Source organism: Bidens hawaiensis, unplaced genomic scaffold (assembly GCF_021521415.1).
Source record: "Bidens hawaiensis isolate Kalapana, Puna unplaced genomic scaffold, B.hawaiensis_p1.1 tig00011408_1, whole genome shotgun sequence".
NCBI lineage: Eukaryota > Viridiplantae > Streptophyta > Magnoliopsida > Asterales > Asteraceae > Bidens > Bidens hawaiensis.
The window spans coordinates 345,161-369,453 of NW_027491887.1; the positions used below are offsets into that span (position 1 = coordinate 345,161).

Genomic DNA, 24,293 nt, shown 5'->3' on the forward strand with positions numbered 1-24,293 from the left:
TGTGTTATTGAAAGTAATCAAACGACATCCTGACTTAATCACATAAGATAAATTACGAGTTGTGATATGGGGATCGGGATATTATTTTGGAACTTAGGATATGCGGTCTAAGGTACTCGCATCTCACTACCACAATACAACATATGAGTGAAGCATAAGCATACATAACACACTTGCAAATTTGGCAACAAAGACTTGGAAGATCACATTAAAAATTAAAATTGTTTTGCACCTACTAAACTACAAGGAAAAAGAGAGGTGTGTGGTAACGGGGTGGAGGGCAATCTTGTCATTTCACATTCCTGAATCCTTAAACAGTTAAACCTTCTGCTTCAATCCAAGAATCTTCTTTGTTTCTTCATCTTCTTCAATCCCATCATCTTTCATATGTTTCAAAACATTACCTACTTCTTTACCACCACTAATGCAACCTTTCATCAAACTATGATACATTTCCCTATCAAACTTCATATACTTCTTCGACTCCTTAAGCAACACATCGACGTCGTCCACACGCCCCTTTTCACCGACACCCTCCAACAACTTGTCGACAACATCCGAGTTAAGTTCCCAGTCTCCCTCCAACCTTATATTAAGAACAGTGCTCGGAACCCGAAAATCATAAACATTTCCCGATGAATTCCACTCGGTTAACACCTTCTCGGCTTCTTCAAACTCACTAAGTCTCACTAACGACGTCGCTATCGTGATATAATCTCGATTAACCCGTCTCTTACACGCGCTCTTTTGTAGACCCCACACTCTAATGACGTCATCTTTGTTACCTAAACGCGTGTGTAACGAGATTACATGGTTATACGCTAACCCGTCTTTCCCAGCCAGTTTTTCAGCTTTCTTTAACGCGTTACTCGCCTTGTCTAAAAGATTACCCTTTATATAACAATTCGCAACAACCGTATACGTGTTCCAATCCATGACGATATTCGAATCGTCCTCCATTTCCTTTAATATTTTTTCGAGAGCGAAAATGTCCATTTTACCCTTTTCATCCCTGTACACATTTATAAGCGTTCTATAGCTTAAATTGTCGGGAGACACTCCGTTCTTTTTCATCTCGTTTAGCAAGTCGTGAACTTTATCAGCTTCATGGGTACGGACATAAAGGCTCATGATGTCATTATATGTGACGGGCGATGAAACGAGACAGTTTTCTTTCATTTTTTGGAAAAGTGAAAGTGCTTTCTCGGTTTCTCATTGTCTGACATAACAGTGGAGAAGGGCCCGTATGTCTTACCAGTTTTGTCTTGCTCGCTTAGCCCGTTGAAGTATTTTTCAGCCTCGAGGAACCCTTTGACTTTACCGATCAGGTCTAACTGAACCGCGTGATCGGTCGGTGTGAATGCACATAAGCCTTTCGTGTTCATCCACTCTGAAACCTGCAGCATGGTATAATATTATAATATTATAAGTTGGGGTGTAAAAGAGCATAGGCTGAATATAAGCTCGTTTAATAAATGAGTCCAAGCTTCACTTATCAAGCTAAAATAGGCTCGCGAACCTACTGTTTATATAAATTTTGTTTAATTTTTTAATATATTAAATATCTTTTTACATAATAATAAACATTGTATATGAAATTACAATAGAAAAAACTAAATGGTATATTTTATGTTATTTTATAAAAAATATCATTATAAATACAAGTAAAATTAATTATAAGTGTATATAAATAAATTAACAAATAACAAACGAGCCTGTGCTAAGCCGAGCTTGAGTTAGGCTTGTCTCATTTACAACCTGATGCATATGACAATTACTATATGAAAAATGTAGATACTATGCGAGTATGCATAGTCAGGGCTAGGACTGTTAAAACTGGCCGTGTTGATTGGTCAGACCCCACACAAACCCGAAAATCGTATTAGGCACATGAACCAAGTGTTCACTGGCTGTATGGATGTAATAAAAACTGAAAAAACCAAACCGGTTTTACATGTAACTCACATATTCTAACCGAAATGTATAACAATCAATTAGTTACCAATTAACAAAATAACTCACATCCAAATTCATTATTTTGAGCAACTTTTTCGACCCAAAAATTTCAAGCTCATGACAAAACCAAACCAAAACCAAAAACAAAAGAGTTTTCAACAAATTATTAAAAACCAAGGTTTCGGTTTTTGGTTCGGTTTTAACCCAAAACTCACATATTCTAAACCGAAATGCATAACAATCAGTTAATTACTAATTAACAAAACAATGCACACCCAAATTCATTATTCTAACCAACTTTTTCAACCCAAAAGTTTCAAGCTCAAATGAAAAAACCATACCGTAACCGAAAATTCAAAAACCAGAGTTTTCGTGTTTGTTTTGGTTTTAACCCAAACCGAACTGTGCACACAACTTAACCCGAAATACTTTTATAAAACTTAACAAATGTAACTAATTCATTCAAAGTATTAAACCATATAAAAGCAACAACAATAATAACAGAATATGGTGACAATTAACAAACCTCTAAAGCATGATGAAAGCGTCTGAGTTTACGAAGATCATGAATAATCTGCTTAACCTCCGATGACCTCACCTTCTTTCCGGATTCAATCCAATCGTTTAGCTCCGGTGTCATCGCTATACTCGGGTCTCCAAGCGGACTGATTCTCGAGTACAATGTCACCTTATTACTTTCATTTTTGACCCGTGGCAAATAATCTCATTTGGGTTTCTGCGTTTTGCAGGCTTCTCAATCGACCCGCCATTGAAAGCATCATGATTTCGTTCGTTCAATTTGGGGTTGATTGGATTTGATTGATTGATTGATTGATTGCTTCAGTAGGGTTTTAGGGTTTTGCAGATGCAGTGTGTAATTGTACTTTGTGCGGTAAACGTTTATTGGGCTTTTCGTTAATGGGCTAATGGAAGTTTTATAAGGAAGCCCAATTTGAATTTGTTGGTAAAACATGAATATTTGAAGATTAATATGACGCATACCAGGTGTTTGTAGAAATGAAATATTGGTTTTAACTTTTAAATAATAACTATAACTATGTTTTATTTGCAAATAACCAATTTAATTTTACACTTGGTTGGTGATAGTCTCAACTGAAGATGTATATGTTTACAACGGTTTATGACTAACAGAACACTAACGTCGTTAGTTGCAGGCCGTCAAAAAGATTTTTTTGGTAGAAAAACTCACATTTTTCGGTTGGAAAACATAACCTAAACATAGGGGCGGACCTAGTATGTGGAGAAGAGGGGCGGCCACCCACCTTAAAACTTTATCTTCTTTAAGTATATATATGCGATTTATTAACACTACCCCCCCCCCCCGGATGAAATTTTGACACCGCCCTTCATAAACGGGACTACTAGAGGATCTGGGTGAAAAGAGAAGGCAAAAATATATATTTTAGAATTTTTTTCACCCGGTTAATGCTTACAACAAGTGTCTGCAACTTATGTTTGGTGAACATGAGGAAGAAGTGAAAGAGAAAAAGTGTACTTTTTGAATCCTGTTACTAAATATTTGAAAAACACATTAAGGTCCTCTAGTTTTTATAGTTTACACTTTACAACCATTAAGATGGTAAGATTTAAAATTTATGGTTCTCTTTAACTTTTGATTTATTTATATATTCATATGTAAATTTAATTCAATATTTTTTTATCTTTAGTTGTATCTTACTGAATTAATTTGTAGCTTTATTTAATATAACTTTTGTAGTTTATAAAGTTAAATGTTACAAATTTTTTATTCAATTTTATTATTTCATACGAAAAGGTATATTTTAAAAAAAACTAAGACAGTTTAAACAAATTAATATTTAAGTTACATGTGTTGGTGTGTATTTGTTAAATAATAGTTTATAGAATTATTTGTATATACTTCTTGAGAGCAATGTACGCATATTGTATTTTTGTTATTGATATCTAACGACGGTTGATATAGTTTTGTTATATATTTGAAATTTAATTTAGCTTTATTATTTTAATTACGTGACCCGACCCGACTCGAAATTGGCTTGCCATTATGCGATAAGCAACCGACTATGGAAAAAAATCCGCCCCCCATAAAATAATTTTCTGCGTACGCCACTACCTGAACACAACCACCACCAACTGACTCACAACCAACCAATTGCAACATCATTTGAGCACCACCAATTGACTCAAACAGTGATTCTAGGGTTTCTGCAACCTCAACAAATAAGGTTTTTGCTAGAAAAATGTTTATAAAGGTCCGATCTAAGGTTTTGGTCGAAAAGATTGAGTTTTCGGCGAAAAATGTGACTTTTTTCGGCCAATTTTCCTTGTAGAAATGCCTTAAAGAACTTATGTATTTCGGGTTTTGCAAATGTAGTAAATAATTGTAATTTTTTTCTTTTTATTGTAGTATATTAGTATTTGGTAAAGTTTATGTTCAAAGTTTTGGGCTTTCACTAAGCCTAGACTTTAATCGGGCCGACGAGAATTGAGATTAATTTTTTTTGGGATTTTGGGGTGTGTACCGTGTATCAAATATAACTAGACGAGTGCTCGTGCGATGCAGCGGGTGTTTGAACATGTTAATCACGTACAAATATAAGTGTTTATGGTTCGGTTAAAACCTTGAAATCGTTTAAATCGGTCATTGGTTTGACTTTGTTTTTCTTTTTCTTTTTCTTTTTTACTTTCGGTTTGTTGGTCGGCTTCAAAATTTTCAAAACGTAGTGAACGGTTGGTTCGCGGTCTATATCGACAACCGACCATATGAAACCAGAAAAGATTGTAAATTAACCTAATTACAATATGTTTCTTTTGTAATCTTTGTTGTTATTATTTCACGTCCTAGATTTTCCATTAATATTTACTATTTATGTGGCTAAAACTATCATTTTTTATTTATGATCATCTCAAGACTGTTCAAAGGGTAAGACCCGACCCTTTTACCTAATACCTTACCCGGACCCTTTACCCTTTTAGGAAGAAACGTGGACCCGAGACCCTACCCTCTAACCAATAAAAGGGTCGGGTATAAATAAGGGTTTCAAGGGTCCAACCCTTTACCCTTTAAGACAGTAATCACATCTCATTTTCTGTATTACTAGTTGCATATCTCATAAATGACTTTAATTTATGAATCCTAGAACAATTATACTTTCATTTAATAACAATGTAACTTCTAACTTCGAAAGTTTATAAATCATTTGAACTAATGCAAACAATATTCACATTCCCGAATTACTTGTAGAGAACCATTCAGTGATTTCTTTATATATGTTTCCATTCATTAGTATGGTCTTTTATTTTTAGTTTTCTTAGTAGTTGGGAAATTTTTGATAAATCATATATGAAATACAAACCTCTTATAAATTTCGGATTAATCGTGAATCTGATGTATATCTATCGAGTAAACGGGTCAAGGGTTTGAAAAAGGGTCGGACCCTTGAAACCATTTTACCCTTTAAGGTGAAATTTAAATACCCTTTACCCGACCCATAATATTTTTTCGGGTCTAATTAAGGTTTTAAGAGTCGGGTAACCGGGTTTCAAAGGTCTTACCCTTATCTTGCTCACCCCTATCAAGTATCATATTATGTTGGTTTTTAGTTAAAATTGATGGTACATTTAAATTACTAATTATTTTAAACTAAATTTATTATTAAAGTTTAAACTGTGAAACCAAACTGGAACCAGACCGTTAGTAACGATTCGGTTTCAACTTTCAATGGTTGAGTTTGGTTTTGGACGACAAAAAATCAGTATTAACGGTTGGACTCACAAGTTTAACTTAAAAACCATCAAAACCGACACTGAACACTCCTACGTAACATATTAATTTATTTAAAATGAAAAAAAAAATTACAACAATATCATATCCAAATTAAAGAGAATAAAATGCTCGTTTTTATGGTGCAATTTGTTTATAAAAATATTAACGTATGAAGAGGCTATAGTCGTTTAAAAATCATGGGTGGGAAGTTAGTTTACAAGTTATAAAAACATAATATGATTAAATATGAGGGACCAAACTTGTAAGTTGGATGAATTGTGTTTAAAAGACATGTTTACCCTTACTAATACATGTACCTCATGCTTTAGGTGTTGTAAATTACTTAAAAATGGGTGTTTTAATTTGCCCTTATTTGGTATATTATATATAGTATAGATAGGGTTGTAAACGAGACAAGTTGGAGTGGGTTCAGGATGGTCTCCTTTATCTTTACGAGCTTAATTTGTTAAAAGCTTGATCTAGCTCGTTGCCAGTTGAGCCGACCCGTTTTAACTTTTTAAATATATTTTACACCTATTTGATATATATATATATATATATATATATATATATATAAACGAAATTCTATTTTGTAACATACATGTAAGGACATAATGCAAAATTTATGAGCTACATATTCATAATTTGTTATATCGGATTATAACTTACGTATTACTTTCAAACAAGTCATGGAGAGTTTGTAATATCTTTTTCATAAAAAAATGTTGTCTTTCGATTACAAAGATGTATAAATTTCAGCGCTAAATTCAAAGAGCCAATGAGTCAGTTAACGAATGAGGCATGAGCCGAGCCAACCTTCGCTCGGGCTCGAGCCGAGTTCAAACATAGTTGGCTCAACTTAGCTCGTTTGCAGATGAGCCAATTTATGAGTGAATTAGTTTCCGAGTGAATCACTACCTTTTTGAACAAATTTATCCGATAATTGTAATCTTGTATCTGATTGTAAAATCTCAGTCAATTACCTAACACAATACTTATAGGCTATGTGTCATGCATAATTATAGTTTTATTACTCAGGATAAATAATAGAAAAAATAAATACTAAAAATTCATTAGTAGATTTCAAGGTTGTAAAAATCCATCAACTAATCCCGATTAATGATTGATTAAATTGTGGCCTAGTGGTTGGAGGCTTGGGTTCTTCGATGGAGACCCAAGTTTGATTCCTACTTGTGACACTTTGGGTGGATATTAATAATGAAAAATTTGAGCTAGGTCTTGCGAGGTTTTCAGTTCAAATCCCGAGCCCACCTGGACTTTAGTCCAACCGTGTGTTACGCCAAATAACTCTCCTCTTGTACTATCAAGTGACAAGCGGCGGTATAGTGTCCTAGGGGAACGACAAATTAGAGAGTGCGATGACATAATACACAAAAAAGTCACGATTCTAAAAGGTTAATTAATTATCCCAAATTAATTTTAGTTAATCATTGGTTCTCACCGTACCGCCCGCTTAATAGATTGTGTTACCAAGAAAAAAAAATCAAAAAATATATATTTACCAGGACAATTCGGTTCTGATAAACCCCAAATGTTAAACCCTACTCAGCTACACTAAATTTGTTGGTAAAAGATGAATCTTTTTTGTAGATTATTAAGATTACGCACACCAGGTGTTTGTGGAAATGCCTTAAAGAGGTTCTGCACCTCATTTTCAACAAAATTACCCTCACATGATTCATCATCACTTTACAGAAGAATCTCACCAGTGGGTGATCCTGATCTTTCAGTTGTACCAGTTCTTGATCACTGGGTCACTGAAGGGAAGACAGTTGATAAAGATTCTCTTGATAAAATCATTAAGTCTTTGATCAAGTTCAAAAGATTCAAGCATGCCCTTCAGGTTCTTAATGCTAATTTTGTGTTTAAAGAATTAGGATAAAAATTGAGTCTTTTCTTGTGGTTTGCATGTTTTGTATATTTTGAGTTGTGTATTATTGCTTCTAATTATGCCCATGTACCCTAACATGTAACACGGATTTTAGGATTTTGAAGCCTCTAAAAAGGTTTGCTTTTATCCATATGAATTCACCAAACAATTCTTGAAAAGGGTTAAGTTATTTGGATGTACGGTCGGGTCGGGTCGACTTGGCTTGGGCTGGGCTGGGGGTTGGGTCAAAATGGGTTTGAGTGAAAATGAGTTTGGGTCAAAACGGTTAAAAAAGGTTCCACTTTTGCTTTCGTCAAAACAAGTTCGGGCCTAAACTGGGTTCGGGTCAAAAAGGGTTTTGAGTGAACATAAGTTTTGGTCAAAACGGGCCGTTTTAAAAAGGTGACATTTTTGTTTGTGTCAAAATAGGTTGGGATGGAAATGGGTTCGGGTTAAAAGTTAAAACGACCTTTATCGAGAATGTGACGGTTTGGTACAGGTTGACCATTTGACCTTACAGTAAAGCCTGGAATTCCAAACTGTAATAGACCGGTTGCTGCTGATGCAGTGAGCGTTCTGTACAGGTGGCAAAAGGCGGGTTGGGTAACGGGTCAACTCATGTTTTGAGTAGGCCTGACATTACGGGCGGGCCTGGTCATGGGTTAGACCAGGTTCAGTTCAGAACGAGCCAATCTAAAACAGGTCCGGTTTGGTTTGGGTCTAAACGGGTTCCAACCAAATTAGGTTCTGGTCAAAACGGTTTATGACCAAAAAATAGCTTTGGGTCGAAACAGATCGTTTTAAAAAATCCGAGAATGGTTGGGTCGGCCCACAAAGTTTTTGTTTTCATCCTTTTAAATGTCATAAATGTATTAAATTTTGAGCTTTTAAACATTTATTCAACCTGCTAGGGCGCTACCTGGTTAGCTCTTTTCTTATATCTTAATCGTTTGGCCCGTTGTCAAAAACTTATAAAAGAGTTGACCTGTTTTTCTCTGCTACAATCCTAAAATGTGTTATATTTTTTCTCACAGATATCAGAATGGATGACTGATAAACGATACATGCCCCCGACAAAGGGCGATATTAGGGAGCGGCTGCATTTAATTTACAAAGTTCATGGTTTACAGAAAGCTGAAGAATTCTACAATAACATTTCATAAGTATTCAAAGGATTTATTGTTGATGTATGCCTTCTTAACATCTACTCTATTGAAAAGTTAGAAGATAAAGCAGAGGCCGTGTTCCAGAAGTTACGTGAGACGGGCCGTGTAATGACACCTTTTCCCTTCAACATCTTGTTGAAACTTTATTACAATGTAGGAAATTGGGAGAAAATGGATGGTTTAATTAAAGAAATGGAAAAGGCCGGTCTTTATCCAGATAAATACTCATTCACTCCTCGGTTAAGGGCTTATGCGGAGACTGGTAACGTCGAAGGGTTAAACAAGATCATGGAGGTCATGGAAGCAGATCCCCGCGTCGGTATGGATTGTGAGACGTATCTTATCGCTGCAAACGCGTTTCTGAAAGCCGGGTTGGGTGAGAAAAGTTTGGAATTATTAAAGAAGGTTGAAAAAATGGCGATGACCAAAAAGGGTCGGTACAAAATACTCAATACCGTGCTTAGGACGTATGCAAAGTTAGGAAAGAAAGATGAAATGGAAAGAATTTGGAACATTTTAAAGAAAGCTAAGGTGTATAATGTTAATTATAGGAGCATGATTAGCGCGTTGTTGAAATTTGATGACGTGGAAGGGGCCGAGAGGGTTTTTAAAGAATGGGAAATGACGAGTTTGTTTTATGATTTTCGGGTAGCTGATGATTTGATTGATGTTTATGTTAAAAATGGTGAATTAGGGAAGGCTGAAGCGGTTTTGAAATCGGGTGTTGAGAAAGGGGGTACTCCTACTTTTCGTACATGGTATGGTTTAATGATCGGGTATGTTGAGGATGGGCAAGTCTTAAAAGGTGTCGACGCGTTGAAGAATGCGGTGTTGAGTTGTCGGCTTTTGCCTTTTGAGGAGCCCGTTAAGGATAAGTTAGCGATCGTGTTGGAGTATTTGGAAAGAAAGGATAATGTTGCAGAAAAATGAAGAAATTGAGGGGTTTATGAAGCCGTTGGTGGCGGAAGGTGTGTTTTCTCCAAATGTATGCGCGAGACTCGTTGATTTCATCGCGAACAAGCGTTCGTAACAAAAAAAAAAAAACTGTTTTAGATTTGCATGTTTGTTTGAAAAAATGTTTCTGATTTGAATCTTTTCATTATGAGTAGACTGTGGATAGTTAATTTCATTATTGCTAGTTGTTTTTGCTTCTAAGTGTTTCTGATAATAGAGTTTATATGCACAAATAACTCAATTATTGTTCTTTCATAAATGATTAATTTAAGATATTACAAGACATGTAATGAAGAAAACGATTTTTTTTAGGAAGTTTGAAATTTATAAATATTTATTTTGCAATTTTTTAAGGCATAAATTTATTTTTCATACATGTCATTGAAACAATTTTCTTATACTTTATTAATTTCTCCTTTAGTTCATATTAATACTTAGTTTGCACTGGTTTTGACACTTCAAACTTTTACCGTTGTCTCGAGTTTATTCTTCTTGTACTTCTCTACTTGCCTTATATTACGCGATCCTGTTTCTCATGGGTATCGTTCGCATACACCTTAAATTATAAAGAATGAATATGCGTATATATTTCATCAATACACGCAGACACTGGTGGTGTTATCAGATACACCAATAATCAGTTTCTAACAGACCAAATTCATATATTTGAATGCGGTTTTGTAGTATTGAACTTGAGATTGATTGTAATCTAAGAGACTATGCAAGTTTTAGTTTTAAACGGGTCAAAATGGTCGAAATAGGAGATACGGGTACTTATTTTTGAATAGGTACTCAGTTGGAATCAGATGAACTCCATCATGTGGCAAACATAATTAATAATGTTTAAAAAAAAAAACAAATCGTCTATAAAATGGGTAGGAGTGATGATCAGACACTTTGCATTTTGGTAAAAAAGAAAAAGTAAGCTTTGGGATTACTGTTAACAAAACAGACCTGTATATCTCACAACATAAGATTAACAGTGCTTTCATCTACCACCCCATTTGCACTGTTATCAAACATACAGGATAAACAGACCTACAAGATGTCCATCGGTGACACCGTTTTCATCCAGCAATACCTGCATTTTAGAAACTTACATTATATTCTAGTTTCGATTACCCGAATGGCGGAGTAGTAATTACATCCTTAGGTTGCTGTTTGACACACCGTTGCAGGTTAAGTTGCATGACCATGCAAGCCTCCAGCGTCCTCTGCACGTGACTCATGCCATAATAAGTATACCCTATTAAGATTTTCTACACCTATAATCAGAACCGAAAATCTTGGGCTAAATAGGAATAACCGATATTCCCCTATCCGAATATGATGAAACAACTACTAGTCAGGTGTCCGCGCTATGCAGCGGAGTACGTGCGCAAACCCGATGACGGTGCGTTCGTAACTCGAAATTGGGCACGTAACTCGTGCAAAGCCAGTACGTGTGTAACTGACAGTTGAACACACATAACCGGCACCTGAATGCATGTTACATGCATTAAAATGCTTAACCGACATCATGTGTGTAACTCACGTTGATTACTTGTGCGTTACGTGGTGTTGGGCGCTTACCAAGGTTGGGTTATGCTCGTTATGTGGTGTTGGACATGTGTTTATCGGGTATGGTACGTGTAAACAATGTCATCACGGAACTGATGCCTAAAATGTACAACAATTTCAAATAAATCGATTTTCAAACCAACCCGTTTTAACCCGAAACCCATCTGGACCAGACACCGTTTTAATTCGAAACCCGTTTCGACCCGATACCCTTTTTACATGACCCCTTTCAACCTAAACTCATCCCGACCCGAACCAAATTAACCAACTTTTGTATTGACATGTTCCGACTCTAATTCATTTTGACCCATGATTCGAACCGCCTAACCTGACCCATTATCGTTACAAACCGGTAATCACGTAAATGTTAATTTTTTTTAAATTAATAAACTCTAGCAATATCATACTCAAATTAAAGAGAATAAAATGTTCGTTTTTATAGAATAATTTTCTTAAAAGAATATTAACGTATGAAAAAGTTATGAACGTTTAAAAGTCATGGAGGTAGTTTGTTTTAAATAAGGGGTAGATGTGTAAGTATTCTATAAATTAACAAGATTTTATTATAGTTAGAGGACTAAAATTGAAACTATTATGGAATAAACTAAATTAACTGTCATTATGTGCTATAAAGACAACATTGCCCTTAAAATTTCTTAAATATATGCATAGCATGTTGTACAATAAGCAACAAGTTAAGTACCCTGACTCATGCTTTATATATAGTAGAGATAGAGATAGAGAAAAGTATAAACTCACCATTTATTAAGAGTACTATTGCAGTTAACTAGTTACAGCTAGATTACATCAGAAAATTATAATTCAACATTTATCTCGGTCAGTAATGATTTGTTGCCAACAAGTTCCAATAAAATTTGGGTTTTAGTAAATCTAGAATGTACAATAATTCTTGACCTGATTTCGATACTACAATGTAAAAAGGAAGCATTAAATATTACACTAAACGTTTTCAGACTAACTGTACAAAACGAGACCAAAATTAGCAGCCACAGCCAGACTAACTTCACAACCAATACCAAACGACTACAATCTTTAGGCCATAGTTTCCCATATCTTGTTGCTCTTGTCGAATTCTTCTAACAGATTCATCAATTGAGTAGGCACATTTCCTGATTTTAACAAGCTCAAGTGTTGGTATGTCAACAATTTCAAGGGGGATCTCTTCAAGTTGGAGGCACCTGTTAATTTCTAATTGTTTAAGACACGGGAAGCTTGGACTATAGACCTCCCACTGTTTGATATTTAACTCGTCAAGTCTCAAGAATTTTAACTGTGGGAACTCTTGACCATCTGTGTTCCAACAGCTTCCCACAAAGGCATCAGAGTGCAGTTTTAGAACTTGGAGATTAGGCAACGATTGAATGATTGACATATCACTCCAAGGTAAGCAACAACTTCGTAGCGTAAGTGCTTTCAATGTTGCTGGGAGTGCAATCTGATTCTTTCCATGCACAGGAAAACTCCGCAAACTTAGCCTTTCAAGGTGGGTCGATGATATGAAGTCATTTTGCTTATAGCTTTCAGTAATGCATGAAAGCTTCCTAATGCATGGAAAATACTTTTGAAAACTAAATGCCTCATCTGTCAACCTCACGCGTGAAATAGTTTGCAAATTCATTGGTTTTTCAATGGAACCCATATCAAAGTGGCACTTCAAGCTCTTCAAATGCCTCAAGTTTACCAGATCTGATATGTTACTTGGTAAAACAACACTGGTGTCACGTGATTCGCAGAAAAGAGTATGTGCTGATTTATAAATGAGAGTTTGAAGGTTCCATAATTTGCAAATTGATGATGGAAAATCTTCTAAACATATCGACATTGCAAGATACCGCAAATGAACTAGCAATTCCATGTTGTCGGGAAAAGTTATTTCAACCCTTTGTAGATCTAACACCCTAAGTAGCACAAAGGAGCCAAAATACTTTTCTATGCCATCACTCAGGTATCTGGAATGCCTGACAAATAAAAGCGATCGAAGGTTTTGAGTGGAAGGATGACTTGATCCTGGGTCGTCGGTATTAATGAACTTACGGATCGGCTTATAGGGTGGTGTGATAACATTTGAGGGCAATATTAGCCCATCTATTTGAATTACGAATCTCTCTTCCCTGACTTTTTTCAGGCATAGCTCCCTAATAAGATCATGCATTTTACAAGCTTTGACACCTCCATTTGACTTCCTGCTGTGTACAATTACAAGATTTCTGTCAATTAGATCCATCAGATAACCCTCTGCAATATCCTCCAAGCTTCTATTGCCATCTTCTTTAATAAACCCCTCAGCCGCCCATAACCACATCAACCATTTTACTTCAAACTCGTAGTCTTCTGGGAAGCCACCAAGATAAAGAAAGCACTCTCTCAAGTAAAGAGGAAGATGTCTGTAACTTAAACCTAACATTTCAAGACAACCATTCCCCTCACCAGCAATGTATGAACCTGTCTTGTAAGCAATTTCCGCCCAAAACTTTTCATTCCATGCTTTTTTTGCTAAAACTCCTGCAATGGCAACCACCGCAAGTGGTAATCCTTTACAATTCTATGCTATTTGCATGCCTGGTTTAGTTAACCATTCAGGGCACTCAATCCCACGGAAAACCTTCTGACACAACAGCTCCCAGCTTCTTTCTTGGTTTAAAGATCCCAAGTGATGAACGAATCCACCTGACTTTGCATGCTTAGCAACTTCAGTGAGGCGACTAGTGAGCATAACTCGACTTCCCGTGTTGTCATGTGGTAGAAATAATCTGAGGTTATCCCATGCATCTATGTCCCATACATCATCAATGACCATCAAATATCTCCTACTGAAGAGGTAGGTCCCAGTAGAGCCCAGTTGGACCCGCAAGACTCACCTTGAAGAGGAACGTCTGCGCAGAAACCAACTGGATCCGCAGGACCAACCATGCTCAGAGACGTGACGTCCTTACGCGCAGTACGCAAGCTGTTCCCGCAGGAAATGCCTCCCAATGGTGAAGGACTCCGCCTGTCCCCTCAGCCTCGGATACAAGCCATCAGGGAAGGCCACCCGCGCAGCAAGGCTACACGCACAAGGCACTTAGCTCTCAATCACTCAGTGTCACCTGAAGGAATGAGCAAAGCCGGGAACAATCCCGCACAAGGGCGGGAGGGGGAATACTCCCGCCAGTCCGTACGATACAGGAAGATCTTCTGTACTGTACCTGACGAGGTATGGGAAAAAGATCTGACTAAAGATACGACAGCTTATTGACCACAGTATGGCGAGCAGCATGCTCCTGTACTGTGTCACTATTAGCCGCTGCCTACTCACCAACTACTGCCATACCACGTGCGTAGCCGCCAGTTGGTGGAAAAGGAATAGTACACAGCAGGCCTGGTCACTATCAGCCGCTGCCTACCCACCAACTACCAGCAGGGCACGTGCGTAGGCCACTGTTGGTGGAACAGGAACACTGTTGCAGCCGGCCACACCTCCTTGGAAACCTACCTTCGGCTATAAATACCCCAAATGGTATGACCATCATATCTTATCTTGTATCATCATATTATACCTGATATCTGCTCTAGCAATCTCTTAATATACACTTATATTTAAAGAGCAATCTAGTCTGATTCTCACGCCGGAGGGTGGTCACAAGGAGGAACCCCCCCTTCTCAGTGACAAGCTCACGGTGTCTGTTTTGCAGGTTATCAGAAGAACCATCTTCTCAGGGTCTAACCCCTCGTGGGAAACATCTATCTAACCCCCAGGTTACCAGTAATCTGCTCGTGGGTTCACTTAGTGTTTCTTCATTGGCGCCATCCGTGCATAAAGCTAGAACTCCATTTTTCTCCAGTTTTTCAAACTTCTAAGATGGTTAAAGAAACTCCGGTAACCACAACCCCAGCTACTGGGGGGAATACCGGCAACACAGTTTTTACAAACACTACCCCGGCTACCCAAGCCGGGGCAAGTGAAGTAAATTTTACGAACACTACCCCAGTTACCCAAGCTGGGGCAAGTGCAGTAAATAATCGCTCACTGGGATTCACCGATACCCAGTTAGAGAAACGAACAAGACTCCCCCGCCAAAAACTCGATGAGGTTAAGGCATGGGCGGAGGCACGTCAAAAGGAATTCCAAGCTGAGTTGGACGAACGCTTGCGTTCCGTCCAACAGGCTGACGAATTCGAAGGATATTGGGACGATGACTCGGAGGAGTCCGACTCCGACGCGAACCCTCGCCATAGGGCAAAAGGGAAGCGTAAGGAAACGGACTCCCAACCGAGAAGGCATTTTGGACAAGCCTTCAAACCAAAAAGCACAGGGGGAAGTCCACGAGACTTCTCCAAAACATTCAGACCGAACGTTGCAAATGCGGGAACGTCCAAATTTGCAAGGGACATTGCGGAAGCAATTGCCCCAAAAAGTGCCAAACAAATGTCCAGCATAGGCACATATGATGGTATATCCGACCCGGATGACCATTTGAACAGATTCATAGCGGGGGCAACCGTCAGTAGTTGGACGGAACCTACATGGTGTTACATGTTCCAAATGACACTGGTCGGGGCTGCTAGAGCGTGGTTCGATCGTCTACCGGTCAACCACATCTACGACTAGGCAGACTTCCAACAGAAGTTTAGCCAACACTTCAGCCAGCAAAGAAAGTATACCGAGGAGCAATGGACAATCCTCAAGTGCATTCGAGAAAAAGATGAATCTTTGCTAGACTTCATAACTCGCTTCAATTCGAAGAAGCTAAGTCTGGGTAACATTAGCGAAGATCTTGTTCGCGCTGCCTTTATTCAGGGCGCGAACGACCCAGAGCTCATCCGCACCTTAACGGGTAAAGATGGCATGCCATCCACATGGGATGCCATCATGACAGCAGCAAAACGCTTTGCGGAAACGGAGAAGCAACTGGGTAGAGATCTCCCCCAGAACACAAACCTCTATACCCAGAAAACAAGGGAAGACAACGTCCTTACCGCCCGATTAAACAAAAAGCGAAAGCTAGGCATTTGGCAGTCAAGGGTCAACTTTGACACCTCATCCGGCTTGCAAAATCGGTTAGGCGGAAGGGATAACGTACAATCCAACAAGAACTCCAGATGGACGCCGCTCACCAAAAGCGTCACCGAGATATTCGCCACCGAGGAGCTCCCATGGCCAAAGCCTCAAATAATCAGACATCGTCACAATGCTGATCGGAGCAAATACTGTGACTTTCACAGGACAAAAGGCCACAACACTGAAGAATGCATAGACGTAAAGGACATGGTCGAAGCATTCGTCAGAGATGGAACGCTCGCGCACCTCGTGGCGCAATGAACGCTGAGCAGGCTGATGCGTGTAGAACCCCAGCTGGGGAAAACACGAAGAAAATTCCAGCTTCAATGTGGACTACATGCTGCGTAAAGAACGAGATCCCGAACCAGGTGCGTATCGGCTCGATGGCACTCCCATCCCAACAACATGGAAGGGAGCTCATTTACACAGTTTGCATGTAAATCAATTCCAAATTTGTAAAGAAAAGGCCAAGAGCCACTTCTAATGGAAACGATTCTCCTTAAAACATTGACGCTGATGATTTTACATTTTTATGAAATATCAACACAAATATGCCGGTTTTCACCGCATAATTACGTGAAGTCGTTGCGTGGGGAAGGCGGCAAAACCCGCATAAACCCAAAAAACGACAAACCTTCACGCAGGTCAGTTGAAGGGGAAAAGTTCAGTTATCCCATTAAATGAAAGTGCCGGTCTATCCGCATGAATCATGAAAAAGGGAACTGAACACTAACCTACTGACAACCGCGCGTCGAACGGTTAATTTATTCAACACGAATATGCCGGTTTTCACCGCATAATTACGTGAAGTCGTTGCGTGGGGAAGGCGGCAAAACCCGCATAAACCCAAAAAACGACAAACCTTCACGCAGGTCAGTTGAAGGGGAAAAGTTCAGTTATCCCATTAAATGAAAGTGCCGGTCTATCCGCATGAATCATGAAAAAGGGAACTGAACACTAACCTATTGACAACCGCGCGTCGAACGGTTCAAAACAGAATTTCTAACAAAAAGATGAGGAAGACCTACACGCAGGTCAGATGGTAAAGTTTAGCCATCCTACTAAGTGCAAGTGACGGTCCTACCCGCACAATCACGAAAGAGGAAGCAAAACTTCACGCCTATCTACCACGTTCAAAGGTTAACTTATTCTAAACACTTGGAAAATTGCTAATTTAAACTAAAGTATGCAAGTCATACAACGTTCACAAAGCAAGGAACCCAACGAAAGTAGCGGTATTACCCGCACAAAAATTTATATTTCATAAATATTCATTACAAGAATGGCCGGGTAGCTACCCGCCTACAAAAAAATAAATCTGTACAAGATAAATCTATCCTAGCAGTGGGAAGGGATCTTCAAGATCAGGCTTCAGGGCCACTTCCACTTGGACCAGCACCGTCTGTAGAGCGTGGCAGTTCAAGGAAAGCCTTAAGGATAGCTAGCCCATCATCAGCAGCAGCAACTTCATTCACCTTCTCCACCACCGGATGCGGGAAGGCGGCGTATTGATTCACGGCTTGGTTGTAAACAGCTTCAGTATCAACATTGTACAAAGGGAAGTTGGAAGGCGGGATGCCTTTCTCAACGAACCCTAGACCAAGCAGGAAGCCGACCTTTTCCCCATCCTCGTGAGAAGCGTTGAGGGCTGCGCTCATAGCATCATCGTAAGAGGTCTCAGCAAAGACCCGATGCACAACCTACAAGAAAATATACAAGTGTCAAACCTTTTCTATTTACAAAGAAAAGCGTAAAGACAAGAAAAGATTACCTGAGACAACGCTTCTCGAAGAAGCCATTCCTTGGCAACCAGAGCTTCTTGGAGGGCAGCTTGAGCATCGTTACGGGCGCGTTCGGCTTCACTCTTGTTGAGGTTGGCAAGCAACACTTCTTTAGCCGCAGCCTCTTCGACGCCCTTTAGCTTCCGCTCAGTATGGTCAAGCACCCCCCTCTGGTCCAAGATCTCCTGGAGATTTTTGGCGTCTTCCATCGCCAAGGCATCATGAGCCTGCTGGAGAGCCTCTAATTTGGCTTTAAGTTCTTCATTCTCCACGCGTAGAGGCTCAGCAACAGCTTCAGCCTTGGTGGCCCTCTCGGTTGCGTTCCTCGCAGTTTCCTTGGCCAGCCGAAGCTGTTCATTAACAGCTTGGGCAGCCTTGGAACGGGCCTCGAGTCGTGCCTGAACTTCAACCTCGAGGGCCTTGAAGGCCTTCTCCTTTTCCGCAGCTACGGCGGAAAGCCTTTGGTTCTCCTCCCGGACAGCCCGCGCCTGAGCCACTTCTTTAAGGCGAGCTGCTTTTAACTTGTCGTTTTCACGACAAAGCAGCTCGACACGCGGCTGCATCCGGGCCAGGAGAACCCGAAGCTCATTGGTTAGCCTACCCTCCTGGTAGCTAGCCATGGCTTCCCCCAACGCACCACTGGGAGCAGCGTGACGAGCCCAGTCCACGCACTCCACAGGGGTACGAAGGGTTGTTCCTCGGCGAATGTTCCATCGTGGAACATACACTTCATTGGAATCCGACACTGCAAAAAAACAAAGCAGTTAGGAAAAGATGATAAAGAAAATATATATATAAAAAATGGGCCAAAAGAACCCTACGCACCTGTAGGGTCAATTACAGGCCGATAGCCGCCGAACCCATCACCTGAACCCAACGGAAATCCATCCAAGAGGTCAGGCAGATGGGAAGGTGGCAGAGATTTGCGAGAAGCCCCATGCGTACCTGATGGATCGGCCGTCGTTGCCGATGGCGGGGGCATGGTAGCAGCCGCCGCGGTCGCCGTCGCGGAATCAGAAGCAATAGTAACCGCCGGCTCGGTGAAGGATGCTGTAAAAATCGCACTCACAGCCGGCGGTGACGTCATCTCAGCTGGAACAGTCGGCTCAAAGGAGTGAGCAACTGAGCCAGCGGAAGCAGGCGCAGGCGCCTGGGTCGACGCCTCAGGTAGGCTGACCAAGCCTACCGTCATTGGCGGAGAGGTACTCCTCTGCGCTCCACCCTGGAATGCGTCAACATCCACACCTGCGTAAAGAAGATAAGTGTTAAAACAATATCAAACTATGAAGATAAAAGCTAAAGTTGTACTTACGGGTTTTCTTGAGCCTGAAAGTACGGACGGGCGGGGATGAACCCGATGGAGCCGGCCTCTTCACGCCGGTCACCGTCGTCATCCTGGGCTCTTCGGTGACAGTTGTCACAGCCTCCGGAATGGTGATCTTGTCACCACCGGGATTCCCCGCCACCTCTTCCCTCTCGGTCTCCGAGTCAGACCGAGGCGCTGGATCGGCTGTGGAGGCCACCTTCTCCTTCCCCTTACAGCCGGCAGCCTTCTTCTTCCGCACCAACGGAGGACCATCTGCGGATTCCTCATCAGAACATACGATTAGAGGAATTCCAGCAGAGGTTTCAACATTGAGGGGTCGAGGGTCGAAGAGCGCCTTACCTGGCCGACGGGCGCTAAGGATCTCATGGCCTTGCGGATAGACCTCCACAAACCGATCCGCCGTTTGTTCTAGGATGGGCAACTCGTTCTCATCTAGAGCGCGAGTACCCATCCGTGCGGGACCGTCAGCCTCCCGCGGGTTCAGGAGCGACTGCAAGTCGTTCCCCTCTGAAATAAACAGGAAAAAAAGTTAGAAGAAATTCTAAATCAACAAAAAGAAAGAAAGCATACCGTAAGGAACAGAGTTCGAACCGTATTCGAGGACGATTGGAATCTTATGCGCATCCGCAGCCTTCCACACCCGGCTCATCCCCAGCATCACCATCCCGGACTCCGCAAACCGGTAAACCGGAGATTGGACCCGAGATATCTTCGCAAACCATTCCACCTCCTGGTAGTTGGAGGCGTGAAGGCTGGGAAGTGCTTGCCCGTTTTTGAATTTCATGGCAATGGGGATGGCGCGAGCGGATATGAAGAAGAACTCACGCTTCCACGAGCGAAGACTGCGCTCGGTCGCGCAGATCTTTAAACCCTTAATCCGGGTTGTCAATGTGTACCACCCCTGGATGCACCTCCAAGTATAGAAGGTCATCAGGCGGTCAACATAGGGCTCAACGCCCAAAATCCGGCACACCCACTCGAAGTGGCGAATCTTGGCGATCGCCATGGGGTGCAACTCGGTCAAATGAACACCGTGCCTCTCAAGGACACGGTAAACAAACTTTGTCAATGGGAACCTAAGATTCCCATAAACAAAGAATGCAGCATAAACCCCGATCTTGCCTCTGGGGGCATCGTACACCGTCTGGTGGGGTTCAGGAAACTCAGGCTCGAGAGACTCGAGCATGAACTTCCTGACGACGTAACGATACAGATCGCCAGGCAGAGCACACTGGCACTCGCCAGCAGTACTCTTGTCATCGACTGCAGATTCGAGATCACGAGACATATTGTAAAAGAAGAAAAAAACGATTTCGGGAGAATGCTTGCCTGAAAAGGTGAGTATTCGCCGGAAATCGCAAAGATGAAGAGAAGAGTGAAAGTATGGATTACAAAGAGCCCTCTACCCCTTTATATACTAATCGCAATTAATGCGATGAAATTAATGCGGAAGAGAGAGAAAACGAATGTGCAATGAAACTATGACACGTGGCAAAAAGCAAGCTGGCAACAGCTGTTGACAGGACGCATACCATTAATTTCGCGGCCACGCGCCCGAAAAATCGCGCCCACACGCCTGAAAAAGCGTCTGGAATGACCATGTACTGTCACGTCACCATAACTTCCTGCACGATCTGACACAGTCAGAAGAAACAGTCGCACGACGTTTCAGAGTTTTGGACTGTTCTTCTTTCCACCAACTCTTCGAATTTCAAAATTCAAAATTCAAAAAGATTAAAAAGTAAGCGGGAAAATACAACTTACCTTGGCAACCAAGTAACCATAAGACGGCTGCGGGTACAGTGTTAAGGCAAAACCCTTCACATACCTAGCACCCACAGGGAATTGAAGCCAAGAAAACCTTGGTGAACAAGTAACCGTAAGACGGATGCGGGTACAGTGTTAAGGCAAAACCCTTCACATACCTAGCACCCGCAGGGAATTGAAGCCAAGTATACCTCGGCAACCAAGTAACTGTAAGACGGGTGCGGGTACAGTGTAAAGGCAAAACCCTTCGCATACCTAGCACCCGCAGGGAATTGACGCCAGGAATACCTTGGAAGTAAAGTAACCGTAAGACGAGCGCGGGTACAGTGCTAAGGAAAAACCCTTCACATACCTAGCGCTCCGCTGGGAATTGAAACCAAGAAGGATCTTCTAGGCAATGCTTGCGGAAACGGAAATAACATCCCCGCATAGCGGGAACGTCGAGAACTACGTTGTTTGAAGCTCCAGGATGGAACTGGTGGTTTTAACATAATTGATCACTATGTCCAAAACAACCAAAACCTCATGGAGAATCCACACAAGTGGGACTCAACGCTCCTGACTTGCGAGGAGGTTACAGACCTACCCGCATCATACCCAAAGACCAAGCAGGAAACTCGGGAATTTCTGCAAGTGACAAGGACTTCCGCGGGAGAAATCCCCATGGAAAACCTTAAAAAACCCTTTTCAAAACCCTTTGCTTAAGTCCAAAAGTTCACCTCACTTTATTAAACACTCATGAGAAGAACATTGGACTGGGGGGACTTGAAGAGGTAGGTCCCAGCAGAGCCCAGTTGGACCCGCAAGACTCACCTTGAAGAGGAACGTCTGCGCAGAAACCAACTGGATCCGCAGGACCAACCATGCTCAGAGACGTGACGTCCTTACGCGCAGTACGCAAGCTGTTCCCGCAGGAAATGCCTCCCAATGGTGAAGGACTCCGCCTGTCCCCGCAGCCTCGGATACAAGCCATCAGGGAAGGCCACCCGCGCAGCAAGGCTACACGCACAAGGCACTTAGCTCTCAATCACTCAGTGTCACCTGAAGGAATGAGCAAAGCCGGGAACAATCCCGCACAAGGGCGGGAGGGGGAATACTCCCGCCAGTCCGTACGATACAGGAAGATCTTCTGTACTGTACCTGACGAGGTATGGGAAAAAGATCTGACTAAAGATACGACAGCTTATTGACCACAGTATGGCGAGCAACATGCTCCTGTACTGTGTCACTATTAGCCGCTGCCTACTCACCAACTACTGCCATACCACGTGCGTAGCCGCCAGTTGGTGGAAAAGGAATAGTACACAGCAGGCCTGGTCACTATCAGCCGCTGCCTACCCACCAACTACCAGCAGGGCACGTGCGTAGGCCACTGTTGGTGGAACAGGAACACTGTTGCAGCCGGCCACACCTCCTTGGAAACCTACCTTCGGCTATAAATACCCCAAATGGTATGACCATCATATCTTATCTTGTATCATCATATTATACCTGATATCTGCTCTAGCAATCTCTTAATATACACTTATATTTAAAGAGCAATCTAGTCTGATTCTCACGCCGGAGGGTGGTCACAAGGAGGAACCCCCCCCCCCCTTCTCAGTGACAAGCTCACGGTGTCTGTTTTGCAGGTTATCAGAAGAACCATCTTCTCAGGGTCTAACCCCTCGTGGGAAACATCTATCTAACCCCTAGGTTACCAGTAATCTGCTCGTGGGTTCACTTAGTGTTTCTTCACCTACCCACTAGGCTTTTATGCACCATTTCACGAAGTCGAGAGTCACTAGCCTTTTCAAATTCAAGGCCTAACGAATGGATTCCAGAATTTGAGCCCGCTTATCATATGTTTGAGACACGGTAGCCCATACACGGACATGGAAATGATAGACGACAAAAGGATCGTTGAATACCTTGGTGGCGAGGGTGGTCTTGCCTATTCCGTCCATACCAACAATAGAGACAACATCCAGCTTGGTTGGACGATCGGCAACAAGTCTGTCTCTTACGAGCTCCACGTCACGTTCAAGCCCCACCACAATATTTTCGTCGGATAATTTCAATTTCTTTTGTGGAGATGGAAATTGGAGCTGATTGAATCAGTGACGAATCCATGTTGATAATGCTGCTCGTGAACTCCGCCTCCTCGAGAGACTTGAGTGATTTAAAATCCCCACGTGTGAGGAAACACACAGCGTGAAAACGTGACAGAAACGTACCGAAGGCAGACTTAACCTTGTAGCAAAAGCAATCCCATGTTAGAAACAGACAGGCTCCCAAAGATTCAGGGATCGTTTATAGTCGTCCCCAAGGAGATTACTAATGTGAACACGGGACAGAAACAAATCCACGGTATACTCTGCCTCTTGTGCTGCGTCTCTGAATATTTGATTCAGATCATTAACCTTTTCGAGGTCTTGATGCTGGTCGATGGAACTTAGAGCTTGAATGATGGAGGCGAGGTCGTCATAAAGAAGCTGGAACTGAGGCCTTTGAGATGTAATAATCTCAACAGGGTGGTGGTGGTGGTGGTTGATGAATGGAATATTATTGTCGTTGCAGTGAATGAGTTGGTTCAACTTCTCCATGAACATATGGATACCTGCTGCTGCGTATGCCATCTGAGTTGTCTAGAGATCACAAACAGCATATGAGACTGTCATGTCAACGCTAGTCTACTGATGCAGAGTATATATTTGATGGTCATTGACTCATTGGTCAAAGAGATTCCTTTTTCATCATTTCATATAAAACAAAGTGCAACAACTCATCATGTAAAACTTTTAATGTATTTTGAGAAGTCCTTTGACTTTCTGAGTATTCCAACAAAGCCCCTTCACCTTTAGTGTATATATATATATACTAGAAAAGTGTCCGCGCGATGCTGCGGGAAACACATACTTTAATAATCATGTAACAAATCTATGTGAAGAAACACTAAGTGACCCCGGGCAGATTATGGGTAATCTGGGGGCTAAGTAATGTTTCCCACGAAGGTTAGGTCCAGCAGAGTAAGTTGTACTTCAAGGAACCTGCAAAACAGACACCGTAAGCTCGTCACTGAGAAGG

The 24,293-nt window shown here is 41.4% G+C and overlaps 1 protein-coding gene and 2 pseudogenes across 3 annotated transcripts; 1 reads left to right on the forward strand and 2 right to left on the reverse strand.

Annotated features, from left to right (window-relative positions):
• Positions 1-234: 234 nt before the first annotated feature.
• LOC143537836 (pentatricopeptide repeat-containing protein At4g21705, mitochondrial-like) lies at positions 235-2,736 on the reverse strand (annotated as a pseudogene). Its single transcript, XR_013136150.1, has 2 exons — positions 2,483-2,736; positions 235-1,397 (listed from the first exon to the last, which is right to left on the reverse strand). The product of XR_013136150.1 is annotated as a pentatricopeptide repeat-containing protein At4g21705, mitochondrial-like (transcript).
• Positions 2,737-7,264: 4,528 nt separating this feature from the next.
• LOC143537835 (pentatricopeptide repeat-containing protein At2g20710, mitochondrial-like) lies at positions 7,265-9,884 on the forward strand (annotated as a pseudogene). The gene is made up of 2 exons (XR_013136149.1): positions 7,265-7,586; positions 8,648-9,884. The product of XR_013136149.1 is annotated as a pentatricopeptide repeat-containing protein At2g20710, mitochondrial-like (transcript).
• A 2,433-nt stretch (positions 9,885-12,317) lies between these two features.
• Positions 12,318-23,845, reverse strand: LOC143537823 (putative late blight resistance protein homolog R1B-14). The gene is made up of 4 exons (XM_077031502.1): positions 23,495-23,845; positions 23,064-23,314; positions 13,900-14,121; positions 12,318-13,854 (listed from the first exon to the last, which is right to left on the reverse strand). Exons 1-4 carry the CDS (start codon positions 23,843-23,845, stop codon positions 12,318-12,320), a joined length of 2,361 nt encoding a protein of 786 aa, XP_076887617.1.
• Between the last annotated feature and the right edge of the window lie 448 nt (positions 23,846-24,293).